This window comes from Panulirus ornatus, chromosome 9 (genome assembly GCF_036320965.1).
Source record: "Panulirus ornatus isolate Po-2019 chromosome 9, ASM3632096v1, whole genome shotgun sequence".
Lineage (NCBI taxonomy): Eukaryota > Metazoa > Arthropoda > Malacostraca > Decapoda > Palinuridae > Panulirus > Panulirus ornatus.
The window spans coordinates 30,535,079-30,548,077 of NC_092232.1; the positions used below are offsets into that span (position 1 = coordinate 30,535,079).

The 12,999-nt window shown below is 38.7% G+C and overlaps 2 protein-coding genes across 2 annotated transcripts in view; one reads left to right on the forward strand and one right to left on the reverse strand.

The window, feature by feature from the left end:
* Positions 1 to 12,999, forward strand: part of LOC139750309 (coiled-coil domain-containing protein 39-like) — a 512,953-nt gene that overhangs the window by 336,049 nt on the left and 163,905 nt on the right. The gene's annotated exons all lie outside the window — the stretch shown is intronic.
* IFT57 (intraflagellar transport 57) overlaps positions 1 to 12,999 on the reverse strand; it is a 47,526-nt gene that overhangs the window by 24,794 nt on the left and 9,733 nt on the right. Inside the window, exons 4-5 of the mRNA XM_071664958.1 lie at positions 10,507 to 10,625; positions 9,762 to 9,936 (exon numbers count right to left, since the gene is read on the reverse strand). Coding sequence (XP_071521059.1) covers positions 9,762 to 9,936; positions 10,507 to 10,625 — 294 coding nt within the window. The remainder of the gene's footprint in view (positions 1 to 9,761; positions 9,937 to 10,506; positions 10,626 to 12,999) is intronic.

Genomic DNA, 12,999 nt, shown 5'->3' on the forward strand with positions numbered 1-12,999 from the left:
CATCAAATTGGGGAGGAGCAGTGTTGTTTCAGAAGTAGTAGAGGATGTGTGGATCAGGTGTTTGCTTTGAAGAATGTGTGTGAGAAATAGTTAGAAAAACATATGGATTTGTATGTGGCATTTATGGATCTGAAGAAGGCATATGATAGGGTTGACAGAGATGTTTTGAGGAAGGTCTTAGAGTATATGGTGTGGGAGGTAACCTGTTAGAAGCAGTGAAAAGTTTTTATCAAGGATGTACGGCATGTGTACCAGTAGGAAGAGAGGAGAGTGACTGGTTCCCAGTGAAGGTCGGTCTGTGGAAGGGGTGTGGGATGTCCCCATGGTTGTTTAATTTGTTTATGGATGGGGTGGTTATGGAGGTAAGTGCAAGAGTTTTGGAGAGAGGGATGAGTATGCAGTCTGTTGGGGATGAGAGGGCTTGGGAAGTGAGTCAGTTGTTCTCCGCTGATGATACAGCACTGGTGGCTGATTCAATTAAGAAACTGCAGAAGCTGGTGACTAAGTTTGGAGTAATATGTGAAAGGAGAAAGTTGAAAGTAAGTGTGAATAAGAGCAAGGATATTAGGTTCAGTAGGGTTGAGGGACAAGTTAATTGGGATGTAAATTTGAATGGAGAAAAAATTAAGGCAGTGAAGTGTGTTAGATATCTGCAGGTGGACTTAGCAGCAAATGGAACCATGGAAGCTGAAGTGAGTCACAGGGTGGGGGAGGGGCAAAAGTTCTTGGAGCAATGAAGAATGTGAGGAAAGAGAGAACTTTATCTCGGAGAGCAAAAATGGGTAAGCTTGAAGGAATAGTAGTTCCAACAATATTGTTGCGAGGCATAGGCTATCGATTGGGTTGCACAGAAGAGTGTGGATGCATTGGAAAGGAAATGTTTGAGGACAATATGTGGTGTGAGGTGGTTTGATCAAGTAAGTAATGAAAGGGTAAGAGAGATGTGTGATGATAAAAAAAAGTGTGGCTGAGAGAGCAGAAAAGGGTGTGTTGAAATGGTTTCGACACATAGAGAAAATGAGTAAGGAAAGGTTGAGAAAGAGAATATATGTGTCAGAGGTGGAGGGAACAAGGAGAAGTGGGAGACAAAATTGGAGGTGGAAGGATGGAGAGAAGAAGATTTTGAGTGATTGGGGCCTGAACATACGGGAAGGTGAGAGGTGTTCAAGGAATAGTGAATTGGAATGATGTGGTATACCAAGGTAGGTGTGCTGTCAATGGACTGACCCAGGGCTTGTGAAATGTCTAGGGGCTTAGATGTAGATAGGAAGCTGTGGTTTCGATGCATTACACATGACAGCTGGAGACCAAGTATGAATGAATGTGGCCTTTTTTGTCTGCTTTCCTGGTGCTCCCTCACTGAAGGGGCAGTGATGCTGTTTCCTGAGGAGCGGGTGGCACCGTGAATGGATTGAAGGCAAGCAAGAACTGAGGAAATGGTAGAAAAGAAGAATGAATGGTTTATAAAAAGATGTCTCAAAGCAAAGGAGCTTACAGGTGTGCAGTGGAGAAAGTATAGATGGTACTCTAGTCAGCCAGCATTTTAAGTACAGAGGGAATAGTATGAAAGAAGGGCAAATGGCTTTTTAAAAGATGTCTCAAAGCAAAGGAGCTTAGAGATGTGCAGTGGAAAAAGTATAGATGGTACTCCAGTCAGTCAGTATTTTCATGGTATAATAAAGCATGGAACAAGTGTAGCAGGATAAGAGAGGAAGAACAAAGAATAAAAAGAATATTGTGGACAAGGCACGTGAAAATCCAAAACTTTTCCATAAGGATATATGAGGAACTCAATAACATATAGGTTGAGATGACCAGTTGAGTCCCACTGGGCTTAGTTCTTGAAACATTATTCTTCTTGATCTATGTTAATAACTTGCTTCAAGAAATGCAGTACTACCTGAGTATGTTTGCAGATGATGCAAAGGTCATGAGTGGAGTGAAAACCAAGGATGATTGCATCACTGTACATGGGGAACTAGACAGACTCCTAAGTTTGTCTGAAATGTGGTTGATGAAAATCAACTTGAGCAAATGATAAGTAATGAGAATGGGACAAAAAAAAATGGCCTCAATATGACTATTATCAAGCAGGAAAAACTTCAAGATTTTGTATGCAAGAAGGACTTAGGTGTTGATATCATCCCTATCCTGTTGCCAGAGTCCCATATTACAATAGTTAAGGAGACAAACTGTTTGCTGACAAATATTATAGCTTTAAAGTATACAGATAAGGAAATATTTAGCAAGCTATTTATATCCTACGTAAGTCCAAGACTAGAATATGCTTCTCAGGTTTGGCCAATGACCTTTAAGAAGAACAAAGTGCTCAAAGAAACAGTCCAAAGGAAGGCAACAAAGATGGTTCAAGAATAAAGAGAATTAAGTTACAGGGAAAGGCTGAAAGCTTAAAAATTTACACACCTTGGAGGAGAGAAGATGACTTGACCACAGTCTTTAAGTATTTAAAAAAGATCGAAAAAGTGAACAGTTCTTTGAGAGATGTAATGAAAGAGCAACCAAAGGACATAACATGAAATCAAGTAAGAAAGTTGTATAAGAGTGGTAGATGAATGGCACAGAATGACTGAGGACATGGTTAATGCTGAAAACAAGCATAAAGCTGAAAGGTTGTGAGATAAAATTGATCAAGAGATGAGACACCAAAAGTGTAAAACTCCATTCCCTCAGACTACAAATAGGCAAGTACTCATATTTCTCACTCCATTATGTTTTAATTGATCATCCATCATCACACCTTTATATTTCCCTTCAACATTTCATTTCCAACATGTTTGCCTTTCATACATTAATTATCATCTATAGCCCATCCCTCACATCCATACAACAATGTCAGGACTATCATACCTTCCAACATACCCACTTTTACCCTCCCAGATACTTCAACATTTCATTTCCAACATTCTCATCTTTCATACTTTAATTATCGTCTGTAGCCCATGCCTCACATCCATATAACATTGTTGGGACTATCATTCCTTCCAATATACCCACTTTTACCTTCCCAGATAGTAAGTACCTGCTCTTCCACACATTCCATAATACTCCCTGAACCTTAAGCGTCTCATCCACCATATGACCTCCCCATCCCACCCCCAACAGATTGACTGATACATGTCAGTAACCCTGGCAAATTTATTGTGCACCCCATGCTTATCCTGTGAGCAGTAATGCTAAAGGATTACAGGGGTCACAGAAGGTCTTAGTCAGACCCCCAGTGGGTCAATATTCCATGGGTTGTTACAAAGCTGATTCACTGTAAAAGTTTCATTACATTTATTACATAGTTTCATATGGTAGGTTTTACCAACTAGATGCAAATGTAGCTATTATTTTGCTTTGTCCCTGTCTCCAGCGTTAGCAAGGTAGTGCAAGGAAACAGACGAAAGAATGGCCCAACCCACCCACATACACATGTATATACATACATGTCTGCACATGCAAATATACATACCTATACATCTCAACATATACCTATATATACACACACAGACATATATATGTATATGTATATGTATATGTACATAATTCATAATGTCTGCCTGTATTTATTCCCATCGCCACTCCGCCACACATGAAATAACAACCCCCTCCCCCCTCATGTGCACAAGGTAGCACTAGGAAAAGACAACAAAGGCCACTTTCGTTCACACTCAGTCTCTAGCTGTCATGTAATGATACACCGAAACCACAGCTCCCTTTCCACACCCAGGCCCCACAGAACTTTCCATGGTTTACCCCAGATGCTTCACATACCCTGGTTCAATCTATTGACAGCATGTCGACCCCAGTATACCACATTGTTCCAATTCACTCTATTCCTTGCACGCCTTTCACCCTCCTGCATGTTCAGGCCCTGATCACTCAAAATCTTTTTCACTCCATCTTTCCACCTCCAATTTGGTCTCCCACTTCTCCTCGTTCCCTCCATCTCTGACACATATATCCTCTTGGTCAAACTTTCCTCACTCATTCTCTCCATGTGACCAAACCATTTCAAAACACCCTCTTCTGCTCTCTCAACCACACTCTTTTTATTACCACACATCTCTCTTACCCTATTTATAACTTACTCGATCAGACCACCTCACACCACATATTGTCCTCAAACATCTCATTTCCAACACATCCACCCTCCTCCGCACAACTCTATCCATGGCCCTCGCCTCGCAACCATATAACATTGTTGGAACCACTATTCCTTCAAACATACCCATTTTTGCTTTCCAAGATAATGTTCTTGACTTCCACACATTCTTCAACGCTCCAAGAACTTTCACCCCCTCCCCCACCTTATGATTCACATCCGCTGCCAAATCCACTCCCAGATATCTAAAACACTTCACTTCCATCAGTTTTTCTCCATTCAAACTTACCTCCCAATTGACTTGACCCTCAACCCTACTGTACCTAATAACCTTGCTCTTATTCACATTTACTCTCAGTGTTCTTCTTTCACACGCTTTACCAAACTCAGTCACCAGCTTCTGCAGTTTCTCACACAAATCAGCCACCAGCGCTGTATCATCGGCGAACAACAACTAACTCACTTCCCAAGCTCTCTCATCCACAACAGGCTGCGTACTTGCACCTCTTTCCAAAACTCTTGCATTCACCTCCCTAACAACCCCATCCATAAACAAATCAAACAACCATGGAGACATCACACACCCCTGCCGCAAACCTACATTCACTGAGAACCAATCACTTTCCTTTCTTCCTACACGTACACATGCCTTACATCCTTGATAAAAACTTTTCACTGCTGCTAACAACTTGCCTCCCACACCATATATTCTTAATACCTTCCACAGAGCATCTCTATCTACTCTTATCATATGCCTTCTCCAGATCCATAAATGTCACATACAAATCCATTTGCCTTTCTAAGTATTTCTCACATACATTCTTCAAAGCAAACACCTGATACACACATCCTCTACCACTTCTGAAACCACACTGCTCTTCCCCAATCTGATGCTCTGTACATGCCTTTACCCTCTCAATCAATACCCTCCCATACAATTCACCAGGAATACTCAACAAACTTATACCTCTGTAATTCGAGCACTCACCTTAATCCCCTTTGCCTTTGTGCAATGGCACTATGCAAGCATTTCGCCAATCTTCAGGCACCTCACCATGAGTCATACATACATTAAATAACCTTACCAACCAGTCAACAATACAGTCACCCCTTTTTAGTAAATTCCACTGCAATACCATCCAAACCCGCTGCCTTGCCACCTTTCATCTTCCGCAAAGCTTTTACTACCTCTTCTCTGTTTACCAAATTATTTTCCCTAGCCCTCTCACTTTGCACACCACCTCAACCAAAACACCCTATATCTGCCACTCTATCATCAAACACATTCAACAAACCTTCAAAATACTCACTCCATCTCCTCACATCACCACTACTTGTTATCACCTCCTCATTAGCCCCCTTCACTGAAGTTTCCATTTGTTCCCTTGTCTTATGCACTTTATTTACATCCTTCCAAAACATCTTTTTATTCTCCCTAAAATTTAATGATACTTTCTCGCCCCAACTCTCACTTGCCCTCTTTTTCACCTCTTGCCCTCTTTTTCACCTCTTGCACCTTTCTCTTGACCTCCTGCCTCTTTCTTTTATACATCTCCCACTCATTTGCATTTTTTCCCTGCAAAAATCGTCCAAATGCCTCTCTTTTCTCTTTCACTAATAATCTTACTTCTTCATCCCACCACTCACTACCTTTTCTAATCTGCCCACCTCCCACGCTTCTCATGCCACAAGCATCTTTTGTGCAAGCCATCATTGCTTCCCTAAATACATCCCATTCCTCCCCCACTCCCCTTACCTCCTTTTGTTCTCACCTTTTTCCATTCTGTACTCAATCTCTCCTGGTACTTCCTCACACAAGTCTCCTTCCCAAGCTCACTTACTCTCACCACTCTTTTCACCCCAACATTCTCTCTTCTTTTCTGAAAACTTCTACAAATCTTCACCTTCACCTCCACAAGATAATGATCAGACATCCCTCCAGTTGCACCTTTCAGCACATTAACATCCAAAAGTCTCTCCTTCACGCGCCTATCAATTAACACGTAATCCAATAACACTCTCTGGCCATCTCTCCTACTTACATACGTATATTTATGTATATCTCTCTTTTTAAACCAGGTATTCCCAATCACCATTCCTTTTTCAGCTCATAAATCTACAAGCTCTTCACCATTTCCATTTACAACACTGGATACCCCATGTACTCCAATTATTCCCTCAACTTCCACATTACTCACCTGTGCATTCAAATCACCCATCACTATAACCCGGTCTCGTGCATCAAAACTACTAACACACTCACTCAGCTGCTCCCAAAACACTTGCCTCTCATGATCTTTCTTTTCATGCCCAGGTGCATATGCACCAATAATCACCCATCTCTCTCCATCCACTTTCAGTTTTACCCATATCAATCTAGAGTTTACTTTCTCACACTCTATCACTTACTCCCACCACTCCAGCTTCTGGAGTAGTGCTACTCCTTCCCTTGCGCTTGTCCTATCACCAACCCCAAGACATTCCCAAACCACTCTTCCCCTTTACCCTTGAGTTTCATTTCACTCAGAGCCAAAACATCCAGGTTCCTTTCCTCAAACGTACTACCTATCTCTCCTTTTTTCTCATCTTGGTTACATCCACACACATTTAGACACCACAATCTGAGCCTTCGAGGAGGATGAGCACTCCCCGCGTGACTTCTTCTTCTGTTTCCCCTATAGTCGCCTTCTACGACACGTGAGGAATGCATGGGAAGTATTCTTTTTCCCCTATCCCCATACTTACAAACTTAAAATTTTAGATATTTTGTTATTAACAATAAGGTGTTGTGACATTTCTTGCAGGGTTTGTTTAGACCTATTCCTAAAAGGCTCTATTTCATCACATTCTAAGACACACTTTTCCAGTTTGTGCCCAAATCTTTGGCCACACTTAACAATTGGCACAATTAACTTCTCAAGATAGAGTAAAACACCAATTGTATCTAGAGCCTAGCCTTAGTCTAACAATAACAACATCTTCGGATATGCTAATCTTTATTACTTTCTCCATATACGTATTGGTTGTAGTTGGTTGCAGCCCCTGACCAGGGAGGTATGTTACCAGTACTACCTTCCTGGGTATAAGGAGGGTCAAGAGCACTGGTTTTGGCTAAGTGTTGAAGGTGAAGATTATGAATAATTAGATTATTAAGTGGATAAGTAGGTGTTGTGATGTTAAAGGGAGTTATTTGCCAGCAAGGCAGGAAATGCTTCTGCTTCCTAATTTTATACAAATTGTGTACTCCGAACATTGTCATGCGGTTGGCTGTTATTTGGATCCATGAAGATTCACTTGTGCCAAGGCATATATGATTTAACAATTCTTTAGAGACAACACTATCTGAATCACCAGGCAAAAGTTTTAGCCCTAAGATTGATTTCAAATATTCTGTCTTCAGTGCTAGGAATATCAAGTTCTTTCAGCATGTTGATTACTTTAGTGGTCTCTCTGCAGCCAGATATGATTCTTAAGGCTTCATTTTGCATTTTTTCATGTCTGTTGATACCTTTGCTCTTATGTTGGACCAAAACACATGCATGGTTATCTATCAGACACCTAATGAAGGCTAAGTACATCATTCTAACAATTCTGAAATTTGTACTGTAACTAGGATTGTATTCTACAACAGCTCAAAGAGCTCTGAATCTCTGTACATTCTTGATATAGTTTTTGCTCACTAGCTGCAGCACATGGGACTGAGACACCAAGATATATCAAGGAGGAGACATAGTCTCGGTTTTCCATAAAGTTTCAGTTAGATGGGCCACTCCTACCATTACCTATTCATTTATTGAAGACCTTGGTTTTATCTGCAGAAATGAAAAAGCCAAGGCTTTCGCAAGTTGTGTGTATGCAGTTAAGAATGGTTTGCATTTCACAATATGTTTTGGAGTGTACAAGAATATTATCAGTATAACTAACAGTGATATTTCACTCTGAAATCAATTACAGTAATGCATTCATTAGTACACTGAAAAAGATGGGGCTAAGTACTCCACCTTGAGGAAGGTCAAGTTGCATGTCTTTAACTTCACTTTTGTAGCCTTGAAACAACACAACAGACTTTCTATTAAAGAGATGGGCTAGTATCCAGTCCAAGAGCTGGCACATATGTCCAATTTTGCTAACTCATACAAAGTAACTCTCCTATTAGCAATATCAATTGCAGCTTTTAAGTCAAAATTTGTGGTGTACTTTTGCCATCTGGCCCCATTAACTGTTAAGAAAGTACTGAAACAGTCATGCACACTTCTGCCATGTGAGAAACCATTAACATTAGGTGACATATGTTCTTTGATTCTGTATAGTAGTCTGTTGAGAACAATCCTCTCAAAAGTTTTGCATGGGCAACTCGTTAGGGAGATAAGGAAAATTTCATCAGGTTGATTGGGTTTAAGTATTGGTACAATTAGGATGTTGGTCCATGAGGAGGGTAAATGACCCATGGCCTAACTCTTGTTATACAGCTTTAATAATGGGTTACCAGGTACATGTCCTAGAAGTCTAATAACACTAAAAGTGATACCATCTTTCTAGGAGCAGTGCCTTATCCCCAGGTGAGGGATGCATCAAGTTCAAACTATGTAAATGGCACGTCACACTCATCATGTTGCATGTTTAACTTGAATTGGGTAAGATTTTCTCTTTTCTTTGAATATGTTGAACAAAACATTCCTGGCCTTAGGTGGCTGCAAGTTATAGCTAAAAGTATGAGCCCATTTCATGATTAATTCGTCAGCCTTTTGCAACAGGTTGGAACAAGATAGTTATTTGTTTTTCTATCCAATGATTGTTTTATTCCCTTCCAATTTTGACTTTGTATAGTGTGTTGATTTAGTTCATTAACAAACTGTTCCCAGTAATTTTGTCTAAGTTTAGTCATTCGTTCCCTCTGCTGCAAGAGATATTTGAAATACTTTTAGCATTTTGGGTGTTCGGAGTTGTCTGTATCCTTTGCTCCTACCAGACTGCTTAACTGCCACTCTCTAGATCTTTGCATTAACCTCCCTCACCACCTCATCCATAAACAAATTAAAGCACCAAACCCACCTTCACCTCGAACTCATCCTTCTCTCTAACCACTCACACATGTCTTACTCTCTTGATTAAAGCCCCTCTGTACTTGTAATAGCTTTCTTCCCACACCAAATATTCACAACACCTTCCACAAAGCTTCTGTAGCAACCCTATTATATGCTCTCCCCAGATCCATAAATTTCACAAACAAATTCCTCTTTTTCTATGTGTTTCTCACACATATTCTTCAAAGCAAACACCTAATCCACACCTCCTTCACCACTACTGAAACCACATTGTTCCTCCTCATTCAGATGTTTTGTGCATACCACCACCCTCTCAGTCACCACTCATCCATGTAACTAACCCAGCACACTTAAGAAACTTATAACTTTTTTATTACTGTCATAGAAACAATTCAGATACTGTGATGTAATAATTAGTCATGAAATAACTGATATTTTCTTTTCAATGAATGTATATTTTCCTCCATTTGTACTGAATCTTCTTTTCTTTAAGGAAATGTTGATCTTTAAAGAAGAGTATACTTTGACGATTTCGGAGATAAAGCAAATACATTTGTCTGATTACTTTTTATAATAATTTGATAATTATCAATTATTTTAAAGATTACCTTCTGTGTAGTTAGGTCCTTAAGATCATCCATATGTAGTATATTCTCTTCTTCTTCTTCATCATCATCATCATACTCGGCCATCATTTCCTCTTCCACTTTGTCAAGGGTTAGTTCTGCCTCATCTTCAATGTCACCATCATCTCCTCCAGTATCCTCAGCAGGATATACAGGTCTGAGGAGACAAATGAACTTCATTAACCATTAACCTTGTTAAAACAGAGCAGTACAAACAGAAATGATTTTTTCCTAAAAAGTTAAATCCACTTTGCTTTTGAATGCAAGAAAAGTAATGAAATGAGGGAAACACACATGACTCTACTGTGAAAGTCTACATATATCAATAGTACCTCAGTATTATGTATGACTTTCAGTCTTAGCAAGGTGGCACACGCAAAATCTTGCCTAAACATTTAATTTCCTGATCATTTCATATCTTCCAGTATTGAAGACTGGAGAATAGCTCAAAAAAGTTATATAGAGATCTACATACTATTTTGACTACCATATACATGAAGAACACAATGTATTTTGCTTAATCTAGGAAAGCTCAAAAAAAGAAGTCAGAGACTTTAATTTTCTTACAATATATACAATATCTCCAATCCTTATTATAGCACATAAATCATGAGTATGGACAAAAAATCCAAAACTGTTAGCAAAGGTACAATCAATGACCAGAATTAAAATGGGAAAGCACATGACCATCTAAAAACACATTTATATGAAAAAGAATTTCACTCACTTTTTCCACATAAAATTGGACTGCTTTAGAGCAAAGTCTGCAAGCCGATCAAGAACAAAGATGGCATGTTCACCACACCCAGCCTTGAGCTTGCTGGGAGGGAAGTCAACTGTAACACCCTGAAGATATATGACAAAAACGATATAGATGAAGGCACAGGTAATATAATTGATAAACACTTTTAAGCATTTATATGTATCTTTACACACAATGTCTTTATGTTTCATACATAACCTTTATTTTTCCTGTGATCTATTAAGGACAACCAGTCAACAACCCAATTGATAGATTATGAGAGAATGAGTTATCATATTCAATATGAACTGCATTAAAGAAGAGCTTGTGGTAGCAGTCAAATGCTCATCTTCCATAATTCATTTATCATATTTTAGTCTTTTATGGTCAGAAGTTTTATCCACAACTGCGGGCATTGGACCTTCAGCTAATAACAAACAGAAACATTTATAACATAAAAGAATTGATGGGAAACAATTATGTTTCAAATTCCTTGTTCCAGACAATCTGTAAATGATACATGATAAAGATCTGTTCAGCATTTTGTACATACTGTATTCACATGCACCAGCCTATTTCAAAGAAGATCACAGCTAAAACATTTACTTTCTTTATTGCTGTAATATTGTCAAATAATGACAGAAGCTTACATGTTACTGAATGTATCTGCAAATAGCAAGAGTGAACCATATTTAAAAGAAAAGCCTTGTTATTTGGCATTACCCCTAGGTATCTTAGTTATTGTTTTTCTGAGAGTCAATAAATATGATTTAATGGTAAAGATGGAAAAAGTATGCTGTTTAGATCAGTCAGCATTGTACCTGAACCTGGTGCTTTTTTTTTTTGATCAATTTGGTTTGAACCAGTCTTACATTATGATGCCTAAATGTTCTGGCTTAAGTCTTGCTAAAATTTTCACTTTAGCAGCAGCTTTTTGTGACTGATTTAGCAAAACTTTTCAACAAAAGCTTCAAAATCAGACTGACATATGCTACCTTAAATCATGCTGTATAGATACCAGTTACTGGAGGTATTGGAAGTAATGTATAAAGTAGCTTACAAGATTGTTTAATTCTGGATAACAGAGCTTCTACATATTGTGTAAGACTCCGCCTACTGAGATCATGTTGATAAGACAGTTGTTGACTGATTAATTTATGAATAAGTGATGTATCAGTGTGGCAATTAGTAAGGACATTGAATATAATTCTGATTGTCATTGTAGATGGATTCAAATGCCTACCAATAGGCACATACTGTACAAATGGTAACATGCAGAACCCTAATGCTAACTTTCCCTATGTAAATGAACCTATAATGTCTTTAAGAATTTATACAGAATGATACAATAAAAATATAGTTAGGTAATCAATATTTCTCTAAAATTTGCTCTTAAAAAATTATTTTTCATGGTAAATGATATGGCACTGGAAAAACATCCCAATCTTAACCACCTATAGTGAAAAGAAAGAAAGGAGAAATTACTAAGAGCTCCTTAGGTATTTGTAGACCTGAAACTTAATGACAAAAGTTTATGGGAAGAGGGAAAGACAAAGATAGAGGAGAATTTCACAAGATGTTTCAGGAAGTAAGTAGGAATCATAATGGTCAATCCTAATGCGACCAGTCTCCACAAAGAAACTATGGAAAGCAGCAACCAGGTCCAATCCTTAGTGGCTGAGACACATATACAACTCATGACAGCAGTGGTTGTAATATTACCTGTAGAATGGGAGGAGGCAGAAACATCTCATGACACTGAAAGGGATGGTTGGAGAGAGGTTATACATTACCTGGAGAATAAATGATTTGAAAAGGTTTTGATTCTACTCAGGTTCTTAAAATGTGGAGGTAGAGCTATCCCAGATAAGTGAACACTACTCCATACAGGCATGAAAAAAAAGTAAATATAAAATACCTGCTCATGAGCATGACTATGGTACTTACATAACAACCCTAACTATTGGGAATAAAATTTTGGGGTGTTGATTATGTGTATTTTCAAGATAGAGTGGAGGAGATGGTTGTGCTCAATATGTTTATGTTATTGCCGGGTTGAAGGTGGTGTCCTGAAATGGAAAAGAGGGAAATGAGTGACATTAGAATGGGATATGTATAGAAATAGTTTTCCATTTTTATTAAATTTAACTCGTTTATTGTTCCCCCATTTGAAATGTTGTACGTACACATCTAAATAAAAAGTGGAGATATGTTCTGTCTGAGAGAGTATTAATGTGTGGAGGGGCTGGAAAGAGAGTTGAAGTATGTCAAGTAGAATAATCAGCATAAAAGTGAATAGGTCAAATGTTGAAAAGAAATTTTCATACATGGACAGAACCCTGATGAACACCACTGTTGATATGATAAGAAGAATGATACTCTATCACTGGCTACTGAAATGAGCTATGCAGAAAGAGTGCTATGCATTAGAGAACAGAGATAAGTAGAAATACCAAAGGAATGAAGTTTAGAAAGCAA